Source organism: Lepidochelys olivacea (genome assembly GCF_965140295.1).
Source record: "Lepidochelys olivacea isolate rLepOli2 genome assembly, chromosome: 7".
In the NCBI taxonomy this organism is placed as follows: domain Eukaryota; kingdom Metazoa; phylum Chordata; order Testudines; family Cheloniidae; genus Lepidochelys; species Lepidochelys olivacea.
The window spans coordinates 21679079-21696413 of NC_140417.1; the positions used below are offsets into that span (position 1 = coordinate 21679079).

The following is a 17335-nucleotide window of genomic DNA, read 5'->3' on the forward strand; positions in this document are numbered from 1 at the left end:
TTCCCATTTTCCCACCAGTTCTACTGAGGAAGATCTGAGGATCTGGTCCACAGAAGTTAGAGACTGTGGCTCCAATGCATAAATGGGATCTTAAATTCTTTCCTCAACTGGTACTAGAGTTAATCTAATGCACCTCCTGTCAACGCAGGATTGTTTCTTATATGTGGGTGTACACAATTGGAGGCTTTACCCCCCAGAAATGTAGAGACTGCATTAATAAAGGAAACACTTAGTCTGGAACAGGAGCTACATCTTCTTCCCTTTCCCCTCCACCCCGTAATAAAAGCTGTCTACACCCCTGTGGTACATTCTCTAGTATTCTGCCCAAATATCTCAAAATTTAAAAGGTCCTGCTACAAGGAAGTTTCTCCTCTTTAATTTCCTTTTATTACTCCTAGTGACCCCTCCCTTATGTCACCCTAAATAATTCCTCTTCCTCCGTGGTGTTTGTATTCTACAATTGTCAACATTTATCACTGTTAATGGTTTGGGAAATCATGTGATTTGGCTAGTACAACATGGATGATGAGAATACCTAACTCATACATCACTCTTTATATTTTCAAACACTACACCTGAGTTTGTCAGCCATCCCAGAACCATCCCTGGATTCTCAAGTAATCTGCAAATGGAAAGATTATTAAGGTGATGTTTTCAGAGTCCAGGAAGCAAATTTTTGCTATTGCTGCACCAGAACAATCTCTGAGTATTAGTATTTAATAGGGCTGTTGATTAATCATAGCTAACTCACGCTCATTAAAAAAAATGCGCTAATTAAATTTGTGACTGAACTCCTTGGGGGAGAATTGTATGCCTCCTGCTCTGTTTTACCCACATTCTGCCATTTATTTCATGTCATAGCAGTCTTGAATGATGACCCAGCATATGTTCATTTTAAGAACACTTTCACTGCAAATTTGACAAAATGCAAAGACGGTTCCAATGTGAAATTTCTAAAGATAGCTACAGCACTGGACTCAAGACTTAAGAATCTGAAGTGCCTTCCAAAATCTGAGAGGAATGAGGTGTGGAGTTTGCTTTCAGAAGTCTTAAAAGAGCAACACTCTGATGAGGAAACTTCAGAACCCAAACCACCAAAAAAGAAAATCAGCCTTCTGCTGGTGGCATCTGACTTAGATGATGAAAATGAACACGCGTCAGTCCACACTGCTTTGGATTCTTATCAAGCAGAACCTGTCATCAGCATGGACGCATGTCCTCTGGAATGGTGGCTGAAGCATCCAGGGACATATGAATCTTTAGCACATCTGACATGTAAATATCTTGAGATGCCGGCTACAACAATGCCATGCAAGTGCCTGTTCTCACTTTCAGGTGACATTGCAAACAAGAAGCAGGCAGCATTATCTTCTGCAAATGTAAACAAACTTGCTTGCCTGAACAATTGGCTGAACAAGAAGTAGGACTGATGGGACTTATAGGCTCTAAAGTTTTACATTGTTTTATTTTTGAATGAAGGGGGTTTTTTTGTACGTAATTCTACATTTGTAAGTTGTGCTTTCATGATAAAGAGATTGCGTTATAGAACTTGCATTAGGTGAACTGAAAAATATTATTTCTTTTGTTTTTTACAGTGCAAATATTTGTAATCAAAAATATAAAGTGAGCACTGTGCACTTTGTATTCTGTGTTGTAATTGAAATAAAAATATTTGAAAATGTAGAAAACATCCAAAAAATCTTAAATAAATGGTATGCCATTATTTTTTAATAGTGCGATTAATCGTGATTAATTTTAATCACTTGACAGCCCTAGTATTTAATATGTACATTACAGTAGTGCTCAGATACCCTAATCAGGATCAGAATCCTCACTAATGGTAGGTGCTGTACAAACACACATGAATACATAGTTCCTCACCTCTCCATTACAGAGCTTTGGGGAACCTGCATCTCCTCCCACCCCAAACACTTTTCACATTTGTGCATCTTCAAAGCTTCATAACATGACTACTAGCCTACTGGTAGATGAGAAATGACAGAAACAACATGAAACTCTCCATCCCCACAGAACACCTGACATTTTAAATTGTATTTTGTAAGGGCCATTTCAGAGGAAATTTAGACTAAACCCAGAGGAGAACTAGGTGTAAGATGAGGCTGTGGGTTAATGCACTGTTTTCATTTCTGGAGATACAGGTTAAACCCTGGTGTAAATCACAAAAGAAATAAGTTTGATGATCTCAGCCTATGGTGGATGTTTTCTCCCAGCACAATCACTCAAGATAGGTTAGGGTGACCAGATGTCCTGATTTTTGGGTCTTTTTCTTATATAGGCTCCTATTACACCCCACCCCCTGTCCCGATTTTTCACACTTGCTGTCTGATCACCCTAAGATAGGTTCAGGAATGGAGTGGCAGTACTACAGGTCACAACTGAAATGGACAGACAGAGGACTAAGCAGAGCTGTTTGTGTGTCGGGCATATGAACAGAATAAGGAGAGCTGCAGGTCACAGCATTCTCACAGTTTTAAAACAGCACACCAAGGAAGTAAACGAAAAAGCACAGAAAAAAACTAAAGGTTGGGTAAAACTCTACAAACCCTATTTGGTCTGATGTGTTGTTCTGAGCTCCACTCTCAGAGAAGTGAGGGCCCTCTTGCCATGCCTGGCCGACATGGAATCCATACCCTATGCCTTGAACACTCATTCCAGCACAGAAAAGAAAAAATGAGACGAATTAAATATTGATGCACAAAGTCATCGACCTGCTAGGTAACAGGACGCAAGGCTAGATCTGCACTGTTTTGTGTGCAATCCTGTTGATCCAAAAATAAAACCCAAACTCTCCTATAGGAGTTTTCATTCTCTTGGAATCATTCTAGAAACCGAAGCCTTCCTGAGTGATTCAGCCAAGTTAATTTCTCTGTGCCTCAGTTCCCAATCTATAAAATGGCAATATTAAACTTCCTTTCCCGCTCCCATCCTTTGTCCGTTTTCTCTATTTGAATTGTCAACTCTTCAGGGCATGGACTGGCAAACTACATATGTACAGAACCTAGCACAATGGGGTGCTAAGCTTCACTGGGGTCTCTAGCTGCTACTGTAATGCAAACAATAAATAAGAAAAAGATCTTGTACTGAATACTACTGAAGGGAAAATATCACAATGCCCAGAAGTATCACACCTATTCTGTGTATGTACTTCTTGGTTTTAAATATTATGGAAATTCAGCCTTTGAAATGCAAAGAGACCGATGATTGCACAACAGGACACCCTCTATCTCTATCATCAGTAGTATGCAACACCTAGTCACTGAGCTGTGGGGAAAGCTGCAAAACAACAAGCCATCTCCCACTCACCTAATCGCAAAGTTAGATAAAGGAGCAGAAAAGTCAGGTTTGGTCAGGTGTGCTAGAATCTCATGCGTAAGCAAATTAACGCCTGTGATGAAGGAACAATGATTAATGTCCGTGTCTCTATCCCTGCTCATCTATTAAATCAGGATAATGTGCCAGTTCTTACCAAACATACAGTGCTATGAATTCCAAAATTACCACGTCTTTTATTCACATAAATCTATGATGGGACTCCTTTATTGGCTCTGGATTTCATAACCTCGAGCAGCAAAGGGATTATTATAAAAGCTCTCCCACTAATGCTGGAAATGCAGGGAGGAAGAACAACTCTAATTCATCTGTTGCCCACATGGAGCACTGTCCCACCATTGTTAGTTAGAAGAAAAGTACTTGAATGCTTTCAGCTACACAGATGATTTAAAGGCAGAGGTTTGTACTATACATTTTAAGTGCAGTTCTGAAAGAAGATCTGTTCCTTGTTTGTATTCCATATCATACGTAAAACCTTATTTTTGTCACAGAAGTGAGTAATACCTTTTACTCAAATCAGCAGTGGAGAGCCAACACAGCCATGAGCTGGATTCTATAATATCTCATGAACCATCAATAGAATTATTAACTGGGTTTCAAGTACAAGGCTAAATTCTACCTGCACAATCTTTATTACCAGCAATGAGTACAAGCCATAAGGAACTGAGCTAGACTTTCAGACCAAAGGTCGCGCTTGCAGGCCTAACTTTCTATTTGGAAACTAAGCAGATTTAATAGAGTCACCGAGGGCACATCTACTCTGCAATCGTGGTGTATGACTGCAGCATGTTTAGGCATACCTGAGCTAACTTTAATATAGTTAGCTCAGGTACTAATAGCAGTGAAGCTATGGCAGCCTGGGTTTCTGTGTAGGCTATGTGATGCTGTATGAATTCTGGGGGACACTTGAGGTTATGAATACTAATATTGTAAAATTGCAATGAATTGTGCCAGATATGCCATGTAAGATATCTGTAAAAATGTTAGTTTGCCAAATATGATAATCTCATTTATGTGTTTGTATCACATTTGTATATTGAGTTATAGATATGTATCTATGTCTGTATTACAAAACTTGTGCCATGGTTCTGGGTGACCCCCTCCCCGCCCCAAACAGTTTGGTGTCAGCTCTGCCTAGCCTGCTTGATGGCCCAAAAGGGACCATCAGCTATACAACTGACCCACTGAGAGAAGGCAGAGGATACAGACTCAGCAAGGCATGCATGGGACATGCCCATGGACAGAAAAGGCTTCCAAGCCATGTGCTGAGCAGCTTGTTTTGGGAACAAAGGAAGCACAGGCCGCATGGCAAAAGACTATACAAGGCAGCTGCATCTTCTCCATTTTGTCTTCAGTCCTGCTTCTTACCTCTGGAGGAACTTTGCTACAAACTGAAGCTCTGAATAAAGGACTGAATGACCCATCCAAGCTGTGGATGTATTCCAGAGGGACTTAAAAGCCAGTAAATCATCAATACAGCTAGGAACCTGATATATGGACTTTGAAGTTTTTGTATGTATGTGACTGTGTTACCATTTAACATTTCTCTTCTTGTTCTTTCTTTTCCTTGATAATAAACCTTTAGTTTTAGACACTAAAGGATAGGCTGGCAGCGTGGTATTATGGGTAAGATCCAAACTTATACTGACCTGGTGATGTGGCTGACCCTTTGGGGTCAGAAGAACATTTTGTATATGTGAGCAGAGTTTAACATAACTTCTCAACTAGGTGCTGATTGGGAGCCAGAGACTGGAATGCAATAAAGGGGGCTGTGTGATTTCTTTTTTTGCTTCTTGATAACCAGGATCAGAAGTGCAGTTTGTGACTGATTGGGAGGTTTAACTTCAGTGTTACCCACCAGTATCTTGGGGAGTATCTGCTCTTCCTTTTCAGACTGCCCTGAGCTTGGCATTTCTAGTGAGTGCTGCCCAGGCACCCTGGGTCACAGGCTATACCTGGGTAATCACTTGAGCGACTAGCTAGCACTGAAGTCCATGCTGTCATAACCTCACTGCTATTGGTACCTGAAAACTAGTTCATGTAGGTCTACATGTGCTGCACTCACACCTCCGACTGCAGCACAGACATACCATGAGAGACACTAAACATGTACCCAATTATTTATAAAATCCCTTTCCAGATCAGAATCACACTTTCATAATATTTTGTTCTCATTTCATCTAAGGGTCTCAAGCATAAAACAATCAGAGACAATAAGGACCATGTTCTACCAACTTTTAGATATACACTAGCACGTTGGTCTTGAGGCAAATGCATCAGCACTTGTTTTGTTCTTTTCTTACCTCCTATGGCTGTTTTTACTCTTCCCCTCATTTTATCCTTAACTTTCCACTCCACTGTCCAGTATGTACATTAGACTCTCACTTCTAGGTGAGAAAGGGACAATACTCTGCCAAAATTAATTAAGCCACCATGGCCTTATCACTTTCTAGTCATTCTTACTTGACCCCTGCTGCCTGTCTTTCATCTGAGTATTAGGGTATGTCTACACTACGGAATAAGGTCGAATTTATAGAAGTCGGTTTTTTAGAAATCGGTTTTATATATTCGAGTGTGTGTGTCCCCACAGAAAATGCTCTAAGTGCATTAAGTGCATTAACTCGGCGGAGCGCTTCCACAGTACCGAGGCTGGAGTCGACTTCCGTAGCGTTGCACTGTGGGTAGCTATCCCACAGTTCCCGCAGTCTCCGCTGCCCATTGGAATTCTGGGTTGAGATCCCAATGCCTGATGGGGCTAAAACATTGTCGCGGGTGGTTCTGGGTACATATCGTCAGGCCCCCGTTCCCTCCCTCCCTCCGTGAAAGCAAGGGCAGACAATCGTTTCGCGCCTTTTTTCCTGAGTTACCTGTGCAGACGCCATACCACGGCAAGCATGGAGCCCACTCAGGTAACCATCACCCTATGTCTCCTGGGTGCTGGCAGACACGGTACGGCTTTGCTGCACAGTAGCAGCAACCCATTGCCTTCTGGCAGCAGATGGTGCAATACGATTGGTAGTCGTCCTCGTCGTGTCCGAGGTGCTCCTGGCCATGTCGGCTGGGAGCGCCTGGGCAGACATGGGCGCAGGGACTAAATTTGGAGTGACTTGACCAGGTCATTCTCTTTAGTCCTGCAGTCAGTCCTATTGAACCGTCTTATGGTGAGCGGGCAGGCGATACGGACTGCTAGCAGTCGTACTGTACCATCTTCTGCCAGGCAGGCAAGAGATGAGGATTGCTAGTAGTCGTATTGTACCATCTTATGCCAGGTAGGCAAGAGATGAGGATGGCTAGCAGTCGTACTGTACCATCTTCTGCCGAGCAGCCATGAGATGTGGATGGCATGCAGTCCTTCTGCACCGTCTGCTGCCAGCCAAAGATGTAAAAGATAGATGGAGTGGGTCAAAACAAGAAATAGACCAGATTTGTTTTGTACTCATTTGCCTCCTCCCCTGTCTAGGGGACTCATTCCTCTAGGTCACACTGCAGTCACTCACAGAGAAGGTGCAGCGAGGTAAATCTAGCCATATATCAATCAGAGGCCAGGCTAACCTCCTTGTTCCAATAAGAACGATAACTTAGGTGCACCATTTCTTATTGGAACCCTCCGTGAAGTCCTGCCTGAAATACTCCTTGATGTAAAGACACCCACTTTGTTGATTTTAGTTCCCTGAAGCCAACCCTGTAAGCCGTGTCGTCAGTCGCCCCTCCCTCTGTCAGAGCAACGGCAGACAATCGTTCCGCGCCTTTTTTCTGTGCGGACGCCATACCAAGGCAAGCATGGAGGCCGCTCAGCTCACTTTGGCAATTAGGAGCACATTAAACACCACACGCATTATCCAGCAGTATATGCAGCACCAGAACCTGGCAAAGTGATACCGGGCGAGGAGGCGACGTCAGCGCGGTCACGTGAGTGATCAGGACATGGACACAAATTTCTCTGAAAGCATGGGCCCTGCCAATGCATGCATCATGGTGCTAATGGGGCAGGTTCATGCTGTGGAACGCCGATTCTGGGCTCGGGAAACAAGCACAGACTGGTGGGACCGCATAGTGTTGCAGGTCTGGGACGATTCCCAGTGGCTGCGAAACTTTCGCATGCGTAAGGGCACTTTCATGGAACTTTGTGACTTGCTTTCCCCTGCCCTGAGGCGCATGAATACCAAGATGAGAGCAGCCTTCACAGTTGAGAAGCGAGTGGCGATAGCCCTGTGGAAGCTTGCAACGCCAGACAGCTACCGGTCAGTTGGGAATCAATTTGGAGTGGGCAAATCTACTGTGGGGGCTGCTGTGATGCAAGTAGCCCACGCAATCAAAGATCTGCTGATATCAAGGGTAGTGACCCTGGGAAATGTTCAGGTCATAGTGGATGGCTTTGCTGCAATGGGATTCCCTAACTGTGGTGGGGCTATAGACGGAACCCATATCCCTATCTTGGCACCGGAGCACCAAGCCGCCGAGTACATAAACCGCAAGGGGTACTTTTCGATAGTGCTGCAAGCTCTGGTGGATCACAAGGGACGTTTCACCAACATCAACGTGGGATGGCCGGGAAAGGTGCATGACGCTCGCATCTTCAGGAACTCTGGTCTGTTTCAAAAGCTGCAGGAAGGGACTTTATTCCCAGACCAGAAAATAACTGTTGGGGATGTTGAAATGTCTATATGTATCCTTGGGGATCCAGCCTACCCCTTAATGCCATGGCTCATGAAGCCGTACACAGGCAGCCTGGACAGTAGTCAGGAGCTGTTCAACTACAGGCTGAGCAAGTGCAGAATGGTGGTAGAATGTGCATTTGGACGTTTAAAGGCGCGCTGGCGCAGTTTACTGACTCGCTTAGACCTCAGCGAAACCAATATTCCCACTGTTATTACTGCTTGCTGTGTGCTCCACAATATCTGTGAGAGTAAGGGGGAGACGTTTATGGCGGGGTGGGAGGTTGAGGCAAATCGCCTGGCTGCTGGTTACGCGCAGCCAGACACCAGGGCGGTTAGAAGAGCACAGGAGGGCGCGGTACACATCAGAGAAGCTTTGAAAACCAGTTTCATGACTGGCCAGGCTACGGTGTGAAAGTTCTGTTTGTTTCTCCTTGATGAAACCCCCCGCCCCTTGGTTCACTCTACTTCCCTGTAAGCTAACCACCCGCCCCTCCTCCCTTCAATCACCGCTTGCAGAGGCAATAAAGTCATTGTTGCTTCACATTCATGCATTCTTTATTCATTCATCACACAAATAGGGGGATGACTACCAAGGTAGCCCAGGAGGGGTGGTGGAGGAGGGAAGGAAAATGCCACACAGCACTTTAAGCACAGCACTTTAAAAGTTTACAACTTTAAAATTTATTGAATGACAGCCTTCTTTTTTTTGGGCAATCCTCTGTGGTGGAGTGGCTGGTTGGCCGGAGGCCCCCCCACCGCGTTCTTGGGCGTCTGGGTGTGGAGGCTATGGAACTTGGGGAGGAGGGCGGTTGGTTACAGAGGGGCTGCAGTGGCAGTCTGTGCTCCAGCTGCCTTTGCTGCAGCTCAACCATACACTGGAGCATACTGGTTTGGTCCTGCAGCAGCCTCAGCATTGAATCCTGCCTCCTCTCATCACGCTGCCGCCACATTTGAGCTTCAGCCCTGTCTTCAGCCCGCCACGTACTCTCTTCAGCCCGCCACCTCTCCTCCCGGTCATTTTGTGCTTTCCTGCACTCTGACATTATTTGCCTCCACGCATTCGTCTGTGCTCTGTCAGTGTGGGAGGACAGCATGAGCTCGGAGAACATTTCATCGCGAGTGCGTTTTTTTTTCTTTCTAAGATTCACTAGCCTCTGGGAAGGAGAAGATCCTGTGATCATTGAAACACATGCAGCTGGTGGAGAAAAAAAAAGGGACAGCGGTATTTAAAAAGACACATTTTATAAAACAGTGGCTACACTGTTTCAGGGTAAACCTTGCTGTTAACATTACATACATAGCACATGTGCTTTCGTTACAAGGTCGCATTTTGCCTCCTCCCACTGCGTGACTACCCCCTCAACCTTCCCCCCTCCCTGTGGCTAACAGCGGGAAACATTTCTGTTTAGCCACAGGCAAACAGCCCAGCAGGAATGGGCTCCTCTGAGTGTCCCCTGAAGAAAAGCACTCTATTTCAACCAGGTGACCATGAATTATATCTCACTCTCCTGAGGATAACACAGAGAGATAAAGAACGGATGTTGTTTGAATGCCAGCAAACATACACTGCAATGCTTTGTTCTACAATGATTCCTGAGTACGTGTTACTGGCCTGGAGTGATAAAGTGTCCTACCATGAAGGACGCAATAAGGCTGCCCTCCCCAGAAACCTTTTGCAAAGGCTTTAGGACTACATCTAGTAGAACCGCAAATGCCAGGGCAAAGTAATCCTTTCACATGCTTGCTTTTAAACCATGTATAGTATTTTAAAAGGTACACTCACCAGAGGTCCCTTCTCCGCCTGCTGGGTCCAGGAGGCAGCCTTGGGTGGGTTCGGGGGGTACTGGCTCCAGGTCTAGGGTGAGAAACAGTTCCTGGCTGTCGGGAAAACCGGTTTCTCCGTTTGCTTGCTGTGAGCTATCTACAACCTCCTCCTCATCGTCATCTTCTTCGTCCCCAAAACCTGCTTCCGTATTGCCTCCATCTCCATTGAAGGAGTCAAACAACACGGCTGGGGTAGTGGTGGCTGAACCCCCTAAAATGGCATGCAGCTCATCATAGAAGCGGCATGTTTGGGGCTCTGACCCAGAGCGGCTGTTCGCCTCTCTGGTTTTCTGGTAGGCTTGCCTCAGCTCCTTCAGTTTCACGCGGCACTGCTTCGGGTCCCTGTTATGGCCTCTGTCCTTCATGCCCTTGGAGATTTTCACAAAGGTTTTGGCATTTCGAAAACTGGAATGGAGTTCTGATAGCACGGATTCCTCTCCCCAAACAGCGATCAGATCCCGTACCTCCAGTTCGGTCCATGCTGGAGCTCTTTTGCGATTCTGGGACTCCATCATGGTCACCTGTGCTGATGAGCTCTGCATGGTCACCTGCAGCTTGCCACGCTGGCCAAACAGGAAATGAGATTCAAAAGTTCGCGGTTCTTTTCCTGTCTACCTGGCCAGTGCATCTGAGTTGAGAGTGCTGTCCAGAGAGGTCATAATGGAGCACTCTGGGATAGCTCCCGGAGGCCAATACCATCGAATTGTGTCCACAGTATCCCAAATTTGAGCCGGCAAGTCGATTTAAGCGCTAATCCACTTGTCAGGGGTGGAGTAAGGAAATCGATTTTAAGAGCCCTTTAAGTCGAAATAAAGGGCTTCATTGTGTGGACGGGTGCAGGTTTACATAGATTTAACGCTGCTAAATTCGACCTAAAGTCCTAGTGTAGACCAGGGCTTAGTCAAGGGCAGCCTACTTAACAAGTATTTAGGACAGCTACCTGGGTATCCTCAATCATCAATTAAAACTGTGATGAATTCCTTAAACTGGTTCAGGCTAGCAGGGAAATTATCTTGGTCACTGGTTTTTTTTTTTTAAAGTTTAATTTGTCTCCTTTTATAATGCACCCAATGTTTATAGGTAAAAACCTCCAGACTATATATACATTGTAATTACAAGATACCAACAATAAACTAAGCATCATAGGCTTCTTTTGGTGCTGACTATTCGCTGTTATTAAAGATCACATTGCACTGTTCTCAAGAATAGGATTGTTAACCTTGGTGTCCTACCCACATTGTGGCCAAGGTTCTAATGACCTAAATTCCCTTCAGGGTTTCAGCTGAATATATTATCCTTCTTCATTTCCTGACCTAAATTGCCACACAATGTTGTTTTTGTGGTTATATGGTTCTGCTCTTCACCTCAGATGGTGGATGAAATGATGTCTGTGTATTTTTAAGCTTATAAACTCTTTGCATCTTTCATGCCCAAAGATCCCAATAGAAATGTCAGACTGTTATAATTATCTGGTAGGAGACCAGCAAATTTGTTTTCAGTTGAGACCAGCAAATTTGTTTCATTCCTTAAAACCCCCACTTCATCACAAAATCAGAAACCTGGTCTCCTGTATGCTTCAAAATGCCTGCATGCCAGTTGTTCAGCTCACCCAACTGGCAGGGATAAATATTTCCCAAGTATTAATCCAAACTGATCATTGGGCATTAAGGGCGGATAAACCTATAAATCACTTGGCTGATATTTTAACTGAAATTTTGCAACTCGCTGAGCACATTGTTGGAAGCAATGCTTTCCTGGCCAGAGTTAAGATTTCACAACAATAGGCCTCAGAGTTGAAAGGGGAGTGAGGGCTTAATGTGGTGGGGAAAGAAAGCACAAACAACAGCTCCATTCTATATTGTGATAAGAAGTCAGGCCTACAGTTTCTGCCTTAAGTGTGGTCTCTTCCACGTTTTGCTCACTGGAGATTTAAAGTAGATAATGGATTTGTCTGTCTCTATCTCCAGTGTTTGCCTGGCCTCAGATTATTATGGTCTGCTATTTAGTCAGCTCCAAATGTGAAACAAAGTGAAAAGTAGCTGAAAAATCACTTTATTAATTAAAATTATATAGGAAACAAAATGTATGAAGACATTTATTAATTGAAATCCATAGACTATCTGGTAATGCTGCCCATTTTGTCCCTTCAAATGACGAAAATGGAGTACAGTCACAAGTAATGAAAACACCAAATTTTGAGGGCTATAAGAATGGGATAAATGGGGAGGCAAAAACAAATAAGCCAATTTTTTAGCTTGCCTCAAGCCAGCTTCAGGTTTTGCAAGACATTAATTGAAATAATCTATATTTTAAAATGCTCACACAAGTATTTGCACCTGGTCAGGCTGGTTATGCAAATGCACCTCTCTTTTCTGTTCCCTTGTTCCCCATACTGCTCCAACTCTGGTTTGCTGTTTATTTGCCTATGGCATCTTGACACAATCCTTGATTATAAGCTCTCTCTGTACAGTGCCCTCATCAGGGCCTCTAGGCACTACAGCAATACAAGTAATAAAGGTAATAAAACTGCACTCTCACAGTTGCCTAAACCAATCAGACAGTAAGGTGTTGCTTGGCAGGGGGAATTCCTTGGAGGACAGTGTGGCAACTGCAGAAACTGTAGCCCTATTTATCATATGAGCTTCCTAAGCACCACACTAAGGCTATGTCTGCTCTGCAAACCTTACAACAGCATGGTTGTGCCAGCTGCATAGTTGAAAGGTGCACTGTGTGGCTGCTCTTTTTAACCAGGAGAGAGCTCTCCTGGTGACAAAGTACAACCACCTCCAACGGGGGACGGTAGCTTTCTCACCGGGAGCATAGCTCCCGCCGACAAAGCACTGTCCACACCGGTGGTTTGTGTCATTAACATTTTTGTTGTTCAGGGAGATGGTTTTTTTACGCCCTGAGTGACAAAAGTTTTAAAGATGAAAGTGCAGTGTAGGCAAAGCCTTAAGTTTAAACAATTCCAATAGGTAAGCAAAGCCCTATTAAAATAAAAAAGTACTTTTCCACTCCTTTTTCTGTAGCTGAATCTTTCTTCTTTTCTGCTTCACCTGCCTTCAGTTAAGGCTATGTCTACACTAAGAAGCTTACAGCAGCACAACTGTATCACTGCACCTACGCCACTGGAAGGTCTCCCATGTAGCTGTTCTTTGCTGGCGGGAGAGAGCTCTCCTGCTGGCATAATTAAATCACCCCTAACAAGCGGCAATAGCTATGTCGCCAGGAGAGCGTCTCCCACTGACACAGACCTGTCCACACTGGAGTTTTTGTCAGTGAAACTTATGTCAGTCAAGGGGGTGCTTTTTCACACCCTGACCGACGAAAGGTTTGCTGACAAAAGTGCTAATGTGGTCATAGCCTAAGTTATAATCAAGGCAGGGGAAGCGGCATCATTAGAAAGGAGAAAAATGTCTATTACACATAAATGCCTTGGTTTTCAAGCAGTGATAGGAAGGGAAACACAGGGTTAATGCAGTACATCCCCTTTATAGTGAAATTGTGGCTTTTACAGAATAATTTCTCTGTAAAATGAGGTTCACACTAACAGGAATCACAACACATTTAAAGAAGTTGAGGCTTTCATACTAATTCACCAGAAACAGGTTTTGCTGATAAGGAAATGGGGCTGTGGGAGAAAGAAAGAAAGAGAATTCTTGCAAACTTTCTCAGAGAGGAAGAAGCAGTGTGGACAAGACTTGAAGCCAGGAACTCCCATATTACAATCCCAACACTGACAATTATGCCCCACTGCAGGCTACAATAGCCCATGCCGCCACTTGCTGCTGCCTGTGCTACCCCAGCTAGACTGCTATTTTTAGCGCACTAGCTTGAACAGTGCTAGAGAAAGTATGTCTACACAGGCTGGGAATCTCATCCCCAGCTCCAACTGTAGGTGTAGCCTCAGTATCTCCCTATATGGGGGTGTTTCTAGTTATCTATCTCACAGGGGACTCTCAGGATTAAGTAGCTGTTGTAAATACAGTGCTTCAAATATGAAGAAAGGCTATTTTTATGGTTAATGGATGGGGAGCTGGGAAATCTGGGTTCTATAAGCAGCTCTGCCACAGACTTTCTGTGTGACCTCAGTCTAGTCACTTCGCCTCTTTGGGCCTCACTTTTGCCATCTGGAAAATGGGCAGTAATAATACTGATCTACCTACCCAATATTCATTAATATTAAGATTTGTAAAACACTTTGAACATTTTCCAGAATACACTGTCTTCACCTAATACCAAAACATCCTACCCATCCAGTGTAATGAAAAGAAAACAAACAAAAAAACGAATACAACAGAGTGAGAAATGAAAGAGGCTAGAAAGCAGTAAATGTTTAGTAAAATGGATGTAGTACCTCGCTGTGTAGATCCATATATCCCAAGAAGTCAGGAGGAAGTAAATTGTTCCACTGGTTCGATTATAGGCAAAGCTGAGAACTGACTGGAGCGGAGAGGGATAGGGAGGCGGCAGCACGGTACATAACTTTGTCCCATTATTCAGAGAGAAAATTCGTAAACTTAGGAAAGAAAAACAGAAGAAAGTGGTAAAGGGAAAAGGTTAATGAAGAGTTGTTGTTTAATCAAGACACAGGGATGACACTTCAATTCATCGTCCCCCAGTAACTTTAATGTTCCGTGCAAACATCCCCTTTTAAATGGATGGGCCCTGTTATTTTAAAGTGAAAAATACCATGATTTTTCCACTCACTCAAAGTTAAAAGCTCTCATAAGCTAATACACTTCAATGGAGTTAAAAGTTGTGGTGCTATTTTTTCCAGTACTGTAATGCCAACATTTGACCATTATAAACACGGGCAGGTACGCTGTTCTGCTCAGTTTGCACAATCTGGAGGTCAAAACCAGACACTGATACTTTTTTCCTGTGTGCGTGATTTTCATTAAGAATATTTCACAGGTATTTATTTTGACTAATAGAACATAAATCTCAGAAATAGTGAAAATTTGTAGCCCATATTGTGTCAAGCAAGCAGATATCTTCTCTATTTGATTAGTTTGTTACTTTACAGTTTTAAACAGGCAGCAGCTAAAACCCTTTGATATGGTTGAATGTGGTGTTTATTAATACACACACTTTACCATTTTTCTATTGAAGTTTATTACTACTAGTGGAGGTGCAATCCAACCAAAAACCCGGATCCAAACCACCTCAAACTTTCATTAGCACATGTAGTCAGACATACCTGTTATCAGAGCCCATAGCTACCACCCTGCTGGATTTCCCATTGGCACCACAGAGGGACAGATCCTTAATCTGACTGCTGACACGAGTCCAGAATTTGGTAAAATAGTTCAAGTCATACACATGAAGATTGCGGGCGGAAGAGCAGTACAGCAATTTATCCTCAGCCAGGCCCATCCAAACAATTCCTTCAGTGAACAATGATAAACTAAACAAAAGATAAAGTCCCCACAAGCCAAAGAAAATTATGAATTAAAGTAAGTCAGAAGCAAGTTACATCAATTACATTAGAGTCCAAGTTAAACTACACGGGACATTTTTCAATGTTGGCCATGTTCAGCTAAAAAGAATTCTTCACACCAGACTCAAATTCTGACAATTCCCTGGGGAACTCAGAGGGAAAAAAACTGGAACCAATTCCAATCAACACTGACTGCTTTAGTGACCTTGGTGAATCTGTTTTGCATGCCACAAAGATATGGAACTACCATGTACTTACATGATAAGTAAATACTGAGCTAATTCCTGCAGGTTATATAAAAATGTTACTAGAAATTATAACACTCAAGGGGACACAACCTTCATTTCTAGATCTCATGATATCCCTTTAGACGTTAGTAAAAATTATGTATCTTATTGAATCACTTAAATATCAAGTAATTGATGTGAAGGTCTCCTTAAAAATCAATTATATGGTATGGGGCCAATACCTCAAAGCAGATTCAGAGCTGTATACATTATTTATGCCTTGGGAAATGCCATACTTTAAGCATTTTTTAAGAGGTAAAGATTTATTTATTCATAACCGTACAACAAGCTCATGAACTGTACATCTTATTTTTTCTTTATAAATTAAACACTTCTTGCACACTGTAGCTCTTGTATAAATAGTCAAGGAATTATAGTAGAACTCACTATTAAAGGTGAACTGACCCTTTAATGAATAAGGCCCTGCGCTGCAAATATTTATGCATGTGTTTAACTTTACTCACCAAATGACTTTTTGTTTTGAATTTTCCATCAATTGTATTTTAAAAAATTCAAAGGCATTAAATGCTCGAAAGCTAAACAAAACATTTTGATTTGGGTTTCACCCAAATTGCTAGTGAACTGAAAAATCCATTATTTGCACAGTTCTAAACAGAAGCTGTGCTAAAGAGATCTTCACCATCTAATGAGCTGAGAATAGCGGAGATACAGACCTTTCTATTTAGCGGGGTTTCTTGCCTTATGGTCAGAGCACCTGGGCATAGATCCTCAAAGATTTTTAAGGTGCCTAACTCCCACTGAAATAAAATCCATTGGAGTTAACTGCTTACATACCTTTGAGGATCTGCGCCCTGATGCTCTGAGATGATGATCATCTCCTGCAAGTTGTTGAGTAGCCTCAACTCCTCACAGGTTCAGCCCCAAAAGAATTGGAAAATAGAGCCAAACTGTGGCAATATTCTTAGAGGCATATAATCTACAGAGATATTTATCTTACTCCTTAAAGATTCCTTATTTTTCCTTTGAAATTCATCCAACATGCCATAAAATGCTACAAATGCTAATGCTAGAAATGCATTTTAACTGGATTATATTTCATTAGTCGTAAGCGGTGAAACTTACATAAATAGTATGGCCTTTAAAGTACCTGTAAAACAGCTGCATTGTATCCAGGGACCAGAGTTTCACTGTCCCATCCAAAGATCCAGAGATAAATAAAGACAAAGTGTTTGGGTGGAGGAGGATGTGTGTGACAGACCTGGTATGGCCATGAAATACATGCAACAAACTGCCCTGGTCATTCCAAGATTTTACTGGTTAAAATAAAACAATAACCATCAATCAGTAAATAAATGAGAATTAAATTATGAAGAAGCCAAAATAAACTACACTTCTTTGTCTCTGGTTATTTTACTGAGGACACCAAAAACCTGATTATTCTTCAAAAAAACCCCACCCCCAAACACTAAAAAACACCCTGTAATTTTGCTTTTGATCTAATACTGTATTTTCTCTCCCGAGTGCTAATGATATACTCCACTGTGAAGAAATGCACTTAGTTAACGAAGGAAGTCAATTCATGGGAGTCATGAACACTATGATTTCTGTGTTTTTGAAAAACATTTATGACTTTAGTCCTTTTCATCATGAGCATCCCTGATTTTCCTAATAATTATCATGAGAAAATCAAAACAGAGTGGTTGGGCATTTTCTCATGCTTTAGCCAGGGTACTGAAAAGGAGGCCAGATGCTTCTTTATTTGGAAAAGTCTGGAAAGTAACATTATCAATTACCATTCAGAATGTGCCTGC

The 17335-nt window shown here is 42.9% G+C and overlaps 2 protein-coding genes across 2 annotated transcripts in view; both read right to left on the bottom strand.

Annotated features, from left to right (window-relative positions):
• Positions 1 to 17335, bottom strand: part of LOC311523331 (uncharacterized protein C3orf22 homolog) — a 93803-nt gene that overhangs the window by 60151 nt on the left and 16317 nt on the right. The window contains exons 9-11 of the mRNA XM_084633201.1: positions 16672 to 16837; positions 15037 to 15243; positions 14191 to 14352 (exon numbers count right to left, since the gene is read on the bottom strand). Coding sequence (XP_084489327.1) covers positions 14191 to 14352; positions 15037 to 15243; positions 16672 to 16837 — 535 coding nt within the window. The remainder of the gene's footprint in view (positions 1 to 14190; positions 14353 to 15036; positions 15244 to 16671; positions 16838 to 17335) is intronic.
• LOC311524200 (uncharacterized protein) lies at positions 8684 to 10375 on the bottom strand (the record flags this gene model as incomplete). Its single annotated transcript, XM_084635082.1, has 2 exons — positions 8684 to 9204; positions 9793 to 10375. The coding sequence occupies 2 exons, from the start codon at positions 10373 to 10375 to the stop codon at positions 8684 to 8686; spliced, it is 1104 nt and encodes a 367-aa protein (XP_084491208.1).